This window comes from Neomonachus schauinslandi, chromosome 6, assembly GCF_002201575.2.
Source record: "Neomonachus schauinslandi chromosome 6, ASM220157v2, whole genome shotgun sequence".
NCBI lineage: Eukaryota > Metazoa > Chordata > Mammalia > Carnivora > Phocidae > Neomonachus > Neomonachus schauinslandi.
Genome location: NC_058408.1, coordinates 32,815,250 through 32,825,415, shown reverse-complemented (window position 1 = coordinate 32,825,415; position 10,166 = coordinate 32,815,250). Strand labels below are relative to the sequence as shown.

The window sequence follows — 10,166 nt, the reverse complement described above, 5'->3', positions numbered from 1 at the left end:
ATACCTGTCCTCCCCTTTCCAAACCCACTTCCCTTACTCTTCCAAAGAACTAGAGAAACAGAATACCTTTATCTGCACAAGGAAATGAAAAGGTTCCTTGCTGGGGAATTCCCCCCCCGGAAAAGAAATAACCAAGATAAACAGCTCTATTGCCTTTGGCTCAAGCTAATGAAGGGAGTCTCTGGGAGCAGGGTCAGGGGCCAAGGTGGTAAGGGGAGCCTGGGAGATCCTTCTCTGGTCTCCCTAGTGCTTAGAGCTTCCTTATCTTTATAGGTGCTCGTTACTGCCCTGTGCTTATTGACATGGTTTTCTCCCTTAACGCTCTCATTGTCAAATCCACTGCAGAGGTTAAAGCCTACAGAAGTTCGTGGGAAAGTGGGGCTCCTCTGTCTACTTCTTTCATCCTCTGGGCTGCAGTTTGGATCCTAAGGACAGCGGTGGTATGGCTGAGCCCTGGGACCCTCAAACTTCAACCCCCGCACCCCACCCCAGGCCAAGGCTACATCCACAGACATGACGAGGTTTACCAGCAGCAGACCCTCCAAGGGACCTTATTTTGGATTCTCCAGCTTCCTCTGCCCTGAATCATAAGGCAGGATAATAAGTCACAATACCTACATTTTATTTTATTTTATTTTTTAAAGATTTGATTTATTTGACAGAGAGAGACACAGTGAGAGAGGGAACACAAGCAGGGGGAGTGGGAGAGGGAGAAGCAGGCTCCCCACGGAGCAAGGAGCCTGATGCGGGGCTCGATCCCAGGACCCTGGGATCATGACCTGAGCCAAAGGCAGCCGCTTAATGACTGAGCCACCCAGGCGCCCCATCACAATATCTACATTTTAAACCCTGACCCTATAACCAAGTCTCTGGGAAATCTTGGGCCTATCACTCAGCAGCATCTCAAGATCTTGATTTTCTTAACCATAAGATGGTTGTAATTATATCCATTCTGTCTTAGTTAAAGGGAAGTTATAAAGCTCCAGTAAAGCATAAATGACAATGCTAAGCAGTGGGGGCTCTACAAGTGACAAGAATGAGCACAGGGCTAAGCCTGCTGCTGGGTTTGAGGTGCGACCCAGTGCATTGGGAGAAGGCAAAGAGCTTGGATTGTGGAGTCAGCCAAGTTTGGGTTCCAATCTTGCCCATCTCCCCCACCTCACCCTGCCCACCCAGACACTTAATTCCCATATGACCTTGAAGAAAGCACTTAGCTTTAAGCTTTTGTTTCTTCCTATGTAAAATGTGGGGAAGAACAACCACTTCAGAGTGGGATATTAAGTTTAAATAATACATGTACATTATTTAACACAGTGCCTGGAAGGAGATCATGGTAAGAGACCATCATTGTGACATTTACAACTTTAATCCTTATCAGGCCTTCTCTATGGGTCTCAGTTTGCTCATATGAACACACCATAAAGTATGCCAGGGATATAGGGAGGGCAGCTGAAACAGAGATGGGGCCACTTGTTGGTATAACCCATCATCCAGCGAGCTGTTCCTGAGATCTTACAGACCATGCCGCCCAGATGGGGACACAGGAAAAAGGGCACCTGCGTCCTTACCCCAAGGAACGTGCAGCTTAGTTGAGAAGACAAATATCTACTTACAACTATTAAGGAATAAAAAGCACTGTGGAATAGTGGGAATTTGAACTATAATGGGAAAGGTGGAGCCATTCATTCTTTCAACAGGCTTTTTGTTAGTTATTGGAAGTACAAAACCAAACAGGTGGTACAGGAACTCTAAGGCCAGCTAGCCTTGGAAAATACAAAGCTTTATCCTTTCTATTGTCTTTCAGCCTCCTGCAAAGAAGTTGGCCTGGGTGGAACAGCCCCTCGAGAGCCACTAGCGATGGGACTCCTCTTCCTCACCTGCCTGCTGGCTGTCTTTCCAGGTGCGTCTGTCAAGACCCAGCCCACCCCTCCAGGACCCAGTTCCCTGGGAACACTGAAATCAGGCCTATCCCCAGGGATGCCACTCTCAAAACTTGCACTGCCTCAAGGAGGAGTCACAAAGATGATGCTGAAAGGTCACATCTGAAAAAAAAAAACCATGGTGACCAAGTGTTGGGGGTCGGGAACAGGAATGGCAATCCCTCTTTTCAAGGCCAGGAGTCTGGTTAAAGGTCTTCACCAGGAGGAAAAAAAAAAAAAAAAGAAAGACCTTGACCTCAAACCAGACATCCCTATGAGTGGCTATGGGGTTTTGGAGAAATGGCTTATCCTTCTTGGCTCTCAGTATTTTTATCTGGGAAAAAAAAAAAGAATCTACAAAGTGTTTTTAAAAATATAAGAAAATGCGGGCACCTGGGTGGCTCAGTTGGTTAAGCGACTGCCTTCGGCTCAGGTCATGATCCTGGAGTCCCGGGATCGAGTCCCGCATTGGGCTCCCTGCTCGGCGAGGAGCCTGCTTCTCTCTCTGACCCTCCCCCCTCTCATGTACTCTCTCTCATTCTCGCTCTCTCAAATAAATAAATAAAAAATCTTTAAAAAAAAAAAATATAAGAAAATGCTAGATAACAAATGCAATGGTGTAGCACCCCACAAAGTGACTTTTTTTTAATGGACAAGGATATCATGAAATAAGTTTGACGTTCCATTGTCCTTAAAGTGGTGATCTTTAATGAGTGACAGTTAGATGTAATAATGATTAATCAATCATTTTACCCAATCGCAGCAAATCATGCAGCATTGTCCAGCAGCAATTGTCCCGCTAGAGTACATAACAAATAATCCACAGAAGGCACATGTGTCAGGCACAAGATTTCATCTCCTCGGGGGAGGCCCTCGGGATCCTTTCAGCAGGCTTTACCTGCCAGGGCCTCCGAAAACCTCTGTCTTTTGTCCCCACAGTGGTCTCCATGAAGAGTCCCATATTCGGTCCTCAGGAAGTGAGCAGTGTGGAAGGTGGCTCAACATCCATCACATGCTACTACCCAGACTCCTCCGTCAACCGGCATACCCGGAAGTACTGGTGCCGGCAGGGAGCCAAGGGCCGCTGCACGACACTCATCTCTTCGGAGGGCTACGTGTCCAAGGATTATGAGGGCAGAGCCAACCTCACCAACTTCCCAGAGAACAACACATTTGTGATGAACATTGGCCATCTCACCCGGGATGACTCTGGGCGCTACAAGTGTGGTCTGGGCATTAGTAGCCGAGGCCTGTCCTTTGATGTGAGCCTGGAGGTCAGCCGTGGTAAGAATCCAGACTCCCTGGGCTCCTTTGGGAAAGTGAGAGGGACTCATCACAGCTGTCATGGGAGGGCTTGAGGAAGAATTTCCTGAGAGGGAAGAGTGTTTGGGCATGGGGTGGGAAGGCTGTGAGTTGAGTTCTCTTTCCAGAGGCAAGGACTTTTCATAATAGAACGTGGAAGTGAGACAGATGGGACCCTTGGGGGGTGGTGGGCACTCTTTCTAGGTCTTCAGGGCCTATGACATTTGAGGGTTTTACTAAGGCAGTTGCTTAGAAGAGCGTCAGGAGAACGAGTTCTCTCACTGTGTGTGTGTTGCAAGTGGGGCGAGAAGTCTTTGAGCTGAAGGAGACAGAAAAGGCAGGGAAAGATTTATAGGGACCCTTAAATCACTTCAGATTAAGACCTTAAGGTCACCAGAAGGCTTCTTTCAAAATGCATTTTTGACCTGGGATCCATTAGTCCTCAACATAGATGAAATGATCAGTTCTTGCCCCAAGACCAGGGCCCTGGAGGAGTGGGCCACTGAATAAGCCTGTTCTAGTTAAGAGAAGAGAAAAATAGGAAAGATCTTTCTGACAAGGGTTCAATAACAAAGGGCATTTCAGATAATCAAGGGAAATTAAGAGAGAAAGAGGTCTTAAGGGAGGAAAACTGGAGGGGTTCTCAAAGATATGTCTCAAAAACATTCCCCTGGGATATGCCTGGGTGCTATCTGTGGACTGAATAAAGAGTTCATTCAGGTGGTCATGGAGAGTCAGAAAAGGGAAGAACTTTAAGAGCCGAGGAGAACTTGGAGTTGATCCTATACAGGATGTCTGAAAGAACACTGGAGACATTGGGTATACAGCCTCTGATTAAACACTTGAAATGGCAGAAATTCATTACTTTACAAAGCAGCTCTTTCCATATTTGGACTGTTGCAAATTTTAGAAACTTCTATCACAATGCACTGAAATCCATCACCCTATACTTACATTCATTCTGCTTATTTCGACACACATTAATTTGGGCGCCTACTATGTATAGGCCTTGTGCTAGGCACAACATGGGGAACCATACATGTGTAAAGCATGTCTTTGCTCTCAAGGGACTTCCAGGCTGTGGGGAACATAATTAACTCTAGGCAAGATCAGATGTAATAAGAGATACAGATGTAAGTGTCAAGAGAGCACAGAGGCAGAAGAGATTAGTGCCAGCTGGGGGAGAGCTCCACGGAGGAGATGGCAGTAAGGCTGGTCCTTGGAAGAGATATTCTGACAGTGTCCTTCTTGGAAGGAGGGCAATGAAGGTGATAGGCACAGCCAGACCCTCACTGGTAATACTGAATAGCCCTCTGTTGCAAGAAAGTGAAATCACCCGCCCGTTATCCTGCAGGTCCTGGGCTCCAAAATGACACTGAAGTCTACGTTGCTGACTTGGGCGGAATAGTGACCATCAATTGCCCCTTCAAGTCGGAGAATTCTGAGAAGATCAAGTCTGTTTGCAAGAAGACAGGCCAGGGCTGTGTTCTAGTCGTTAACTCCAAAGAGCAGGTGCACCCTGACTATAAGGGCAGAGCAGAGATCTCTATTCTGGATACCAACCAATTAGTGTTCAGTTTCATTATCAAGCGACTCCAGCTCAGCGATGCTGGGATGTACGTCTGCCAGACCGGGGATGATTCCAGTGGTGATAAGAGCAACGTGGACCTCCAAGTGCTGAAGCCTGAGCCTGAACTGCTTTATGGAGATCTGAGGGGCTCCGTGACCTTTGATTGTGCCCTGGGCTCCGAGGTGAAAGACACGGCCAAATTTCTGTGCCGGATAAGCAATGGGGAAGACTGTGATGTGGTCATCAACACCCTGGGGAAGAAGGCTCAGGTTTTTGAGGGCAGAATCCTGCTCACTCTCAAGGATAACAGCTCCTTCAGTGTGCATATCACCAACCTGAGGAAAGAGGATTCGGGGTACTACATCTGTGGAGCCGACTCTGATGGCCAGCTTCACAAAGGCTGGCCCATCCAGGCCTGGCAACTCTTTGTCAATGAAGGTGAGACCTGAGATGGGGAGGGGAAGAGGTGTGTCAGCCCAGCAGGTGGGCGCCTGGCTCATACCCTATGAGTCTATCCAATATCCATCAGTCAGTCAGCGTCATCTGCTCTCCACTGAGCCCTGAGCTGCCTGCTATGTGGACAGCTGGACAGGAGAGCTAGAAAACACAGCTTCAGCCTTGTGTTATCTACTAATTCTTCTCTGTCAAAGGCCTTTTGATGGCTGTCCCTGATTAACAAGAAGGAGAGCGAAGCTCCTCATTGAGGCAAGGCCCGCAGATTGTTTGGGTCTCAGAGAGCCATGGTGAAGACTTAGCCTGGAATCCCAGTGCCATGGCAGGGCTTGCAAGGGCCACCTGTCCCTTCTCCCTGTCTTTCGAGCAGGATGGCACTTCATCCCTCATACTGAAATGGGAGAAATGTTGGCTTATCTTCGTGTCAGCTCTCTCCCAGGAAAACAATGCCCCAGCCTCTAACTTTCCCCCTCAACATCTCATAGGGTTATTTGTTATTCTGCCATCTGGCCTACTCAGCTCTAGTTTGGCAAGTCAGCAAGGTGGTGAAATCATTAAATCCCCGCTCCCCCCCCCTCACCTGGGAGCACCCTGCAGAGAGTTACCCTCATGAGAAACAGCAAACCAATACTTGCAGTTCAATGTCACCTGTGACATTTCCTTAAGGGGCTCACATTCCCTACGCGTCACTTTGATATCCAGCTCAGACCTCACCACATTCCTCAGCATCTTCAGTTGTCCAGTGTTCCCACTGGACGTCAGCTTTAGTTTTTTGGAGAATGGCCAAAAACTTTTTTTTTTCCCTGAGATGGCCCTCAGAGTTGTCAACAAGTAAACCTTCTGTGCTACATAGTTCATATTTTAAATCATACCATCTTAAATATATTTTCTTAATTTGGAGAAAAACCATCTGGCCATTTTTATGGGATGAGCTAATAAACAGACAGAAACTTTTTATAGAGAGATTTCATAAGAAGCCCAAGGAGAAGAACTGATAGTGCCTCCTTAAACTCCTTCCATTCTCTGCCCAGAATAAGGTGTGGAAAGGAAACAAGATGCCCACACTAGTGGTGAAGGTCCCTGGAGTCTGGTTGGATGTCTCCAGCTACAGGCTCTGTGACATTAGAAAGGTCTTTCTCATTCTCTAAGGAGAGTGAGGTAAATAGTCTAAACCTCACTCTCTGCCCTCGCTGAGACCATGGGCAAGAGGTTGCCCAGACCATGTTGCTGATGTTCCATTCCCTCTCTGTACTTCTAGAGACCATAATTCCCAAGAGTCCCTCTGTGGTGAAAGGTGTGGTTGGAGGCTCTGTGGCAGTGTTCTGCCCCTACAACCCTAAGGAAGCAAACAGCCTGAAGTACTGGTGTCGCTGGGAAGACACTCAAAATGGCCGCTGCCAACCCCTGGTGGAGAGTGACGGGCTGGTTCAGGAGCAGTACGAGGGGAGGCTCACGCTGCATGAAGAGCCAGGCAATGGCACCTACACGGTCATACTCAACCAGCTCACCACTGAGGATGCTGGCTTCTACTGGTGTCTGACTAATGGCGATCATCGCTGGAGGTCCACAGTGGAGCTCAAGATTGTCGAAGGTAAGAGCTGAACTGGGACAAGAGGGAAGGGAGGCAGCCCCAGGAGCCATCAGTCAGCAGCGACATCCCCCTCAGCCACTCTTCCTCTTGTCTCATTCCATGCTGATGGAACAGACCTCAGGAGAGAGCCCACCTACCGAGACATCATGTCTTCATAACTGTAACAGGCACCCTTTCCTGTGCATACCCCACACTCTCCAAACTACCACATGTAGCACCTCTTATTCTTGATAAAGAATATTGGCCTCTTTGACAGTATATATGCCATCAGCTGAAGTAGAGTGCAGCTCTTTGTATTGCGTCTAGAAGAGAAGAGAAGAGAAGATCAAGGAAAGCAAACTGAGGTCAATGTGTAAGAGTCTATGTTTTATGATAGACTAGATTAATGCAGGAGGATCATCAATAATAATTATTACACAGGCACGTAATTACATACTTTATGTATTCAGTATAATGTATTTACTTATAATGCTATCCAGAGAGGAAATGGGCCATGGATAAAGATCCCCACCACAGTCACTTCCCTGCAGTATCACCAATGCCAACTTGTGTGCCCATCTCTCCTTCCCTCCCTGCTCCAGGAGAACCAGGCCTCAAGGCACCCAAGAATGCCACTGCTTGGGTGGGAGAGACCTTCAAGCTCTCCTGCCAATTCCCATGCAAATACTACTCCTATGAGAAATACTGGTGCAAGTGGAGTAACAAAGTTTGCAAAACTCTGCCCAGCCAAGCTGAAGGGCCCAGCCAGGCCTTCGTGAACTGCGACCAGAAGAGCCAGATCATTTCCATGACCCTGAACCAAGTCTCCAAGGCGGATGAAGGCTGGTACTGGTGCGGGGTGAAGGATGGCCTCCGATACGGAGAGACCACGGCTGTCTATGTGGCAGTCGAGGAGAGGGTAAAGGGTAAGTCTCTGAGGTCTATGTCCCCTGGGGACACCAGAGAAGGTTCCTGCCTACCAGCTCTTGCATCAGAGGTGGCCCCCAGGTTTGGCTCTAAGAGACTGGAGGCAGGGGGCGCCTGGGTGGCTCAGTTGGTTAAGCGACTGCCTTCGGCTCAGGTCATGATCCTGGAGTCCCGGGATCGAGTCCCGCATCGGGCTCCCTGCTCAGCGGGGAGTCTGCTTCTCCCTCTGACCCTCCCCCCCTCATGCTCTCTCTCTCTATCTCATTCTCTCTCTCAGATAAATAAATAAAATCTTTAAAAAAAAAAAAAAAGAGACTGGAGGCAGGTGAGATTTAGCCTCTATCTAGTCTCATTGAGCCTTCTACAAGGAACGTGCAAACCGGGAAAAAAAAAAAGTGGGTTTGTCATATAACCGCAGCTTCAAGACAAGTCCTATAGTTGCCCCTTCAGGCTATTTTGAAGCCCTTTCTATAAGTGAGATCTTCTACCTAGTGAAATTTCGAAGTCACTATCACATGCAATATACTCTACTAAAGCCTGCTCTCAAAGGAAGGCCAGATATCTTCATGTATAAGATCTGATAAAGAAAATTAAGGCAAATTCTTCTAGCCTGTTTGCATTTTAAGTCTCTTTTTAAAATGTCACATGGAGTGTTTTATCCCTAGTGAGGGTATTATAGTCCCTTTAGAAATCCTACTGTGCAGTGGTCCCACCCGTCTGGTTCACTGAAGGACCCATTGCCAAGCTACCACCAGGGGGCAGCACGATTGCACCCAGCCCTTCCGTCAGGAGACCTGGGGCAGGGTTTCAAAAGCTGAGAAAAATCTCCCTATCTCCAAATGATGGGTCAGCCCCTATGCAGAGCTAGATCTATGCCATGGAGCCTTGTAGGTGGAAATGAATTTGGTATGAATGGGACAGAGATCATCTATTTCTAGTGTTATCGTGGACTCGCCTCCTACAGCCTTGAAATCTCACCCTGACCCTGTGATTGCTAATGAAGTCCCACTCTTCTGATTGCCTAATCTCAAGGAGTGAAAACATAGAAAGAACAATAATCCAGCCCCACTTGTCTTTCTCCAGGGTCCCAAGATGTCAGCCAAGTGGATGCTGCTCCTGGTGAAGAGTCAAGTGTCAGGGAGGTTGAGAGCAAAGTCATTCAGAATCCCAGGCTTTTTGTGGATGACAACACAGTGAAGGATACCGGAGACCCTGTAGATGGGAGCAGAGCATCCGCAGACACCAGCAGGTGAGGGAGAATATCCCAGAGAACAAGGACCTGAGCTTGGGCCGTGGGGAGCCCAGAGGAGAGCCTGTCCTCCTCTCACTAGGGGGGCAGGCCTCACTGCCTTGGCTTGTGCTCAGGAGGGGCCAGTGGTGCTCTCCGCCCTTCTCCTGCGGCTGGGGTGGTGTCCACCATTCAGTTCAATTTCCCAGGCCTGGGATGAAGAAAAGGCCCAGTTCTTGCCTTTGCCATGTCTGGGAAGGCTCCTTAGAAGAGTAGAGTGAGGGGGCTGTATCAAGAAGAGGGAAAGAAAGAGCTAACAGGACCCAACCTGCTGGCACATCCTGGGACCCCAGGCTTCCCTTCCAGTGACTAACTCAGTCCTTCTTCCAGCTCTGAGGGACAAAGTGGGAGCTCCAAAGTGCTTGTCTCCACCGTGGTGCCCCTGGGCCTGGTGCTGGCAGTGGGGGCCGTGGTCGTGGCGGTGCTCAGAGCACGGCACAGGAAGAATGTTGGTGAGTGCCTTGGATGCCCCTACCCGCGCCCCCAACCCTGAGCCCTTGGACCTCAGTGGGGGGCTTAGCTGCCCTTAGTGTGGGGTTGCCGTGGTCCCTTCTCTTTCATAGGTTCTTTGAGAAAGGGTTCTGGGAAACCCAAAACTCACATTAAGTGCTCCTGTCTCTGGAAGGCCACCTGTGATGGCTCAGGATCCAAGTTCAGAGGCAGGACTGCCAGGATGAGGAGCTCAGGATGCAGGCCTACTTTGAGAACTGGCTGGCTGTGTGACTTTGGGTGTCCCCATTTCATGCCTCAATTTCCTCAGGGCTCAAGGCTGGGATAATAGTAAACGCCTCACAGGGCTGATGTGAGAAGAGAACGAGGCACTGTGCCTTGAAAGGTCAGAGGTTGTTGGGGCACCTGGGTGGCGCAGTCGGTGGAGCATCTGACTCTTGGTTTTGGCTCAGGTCATGATCTCAGGGTCGTGAGATCAAGCCCCATATCGGGCTCTGCTCTCAGTGGGGAATCGGCTTCTCTCCCTCTCTCTCCCTCTCCCTGTGTCCCTTCCCCTGCTCTCTCTCTCTCTCTCTCAAATAAATAAATAAATCTAAAAAAAGAGAGAAAGAAAGAAAGAGAGAAAGAGAGAAAGAAAGAAAAAGAAAGAAAGAAAGAAAGAAAGAAAGAAAGAAAGAAAGAAAGAAA

The 10,166-nt window shown here is 48.6% G+C and overlaps 1 protein-coding gene across 1 annotated transcript in view; it reads left to right on the top strand.

Annotated features, from left to right (window-relative positions):
• The first annotated feature begins 1,845 nt into the window (after nt 1-1,845).
• Nucleotides 1,846-10,166, top strand: part of PIGR (polymeric immunoglobulin receptor) — an 11,286-nt gene continuing 2,965 nt past the window's right edge. Inside the window, exons 1-7 of the mRNA XM_021682511.2 lie at nt 1,846-1,900; nt 2,859-3,203; nt 4,576-5,229; nt 6,503-6,835; nt 7,417-7,740; nt 8,825-8,990; nt 9,360-9,481. Of these exons, the coding sequence (XP_021538186.1) occupies nt 1,858-1,900; nt 2,859-3,203; nt 4,576-5,229; nt 6,503-6,835; nt 7,417-7,740; nt 8,825-8,990; nt 9,360-9,481 (1,987 nt within the window). The 5' untranslated portion in view covers nt 1,846-1,857. The remainder of the gene's footprint in view (nt 1,901-2,858; nt 3,204-4,575; nt 5,230-6,502; nt 6,836-7,416; nt 7,741-8,824; nt 8,991-9,359; nt 9,482-10,166) is intronic.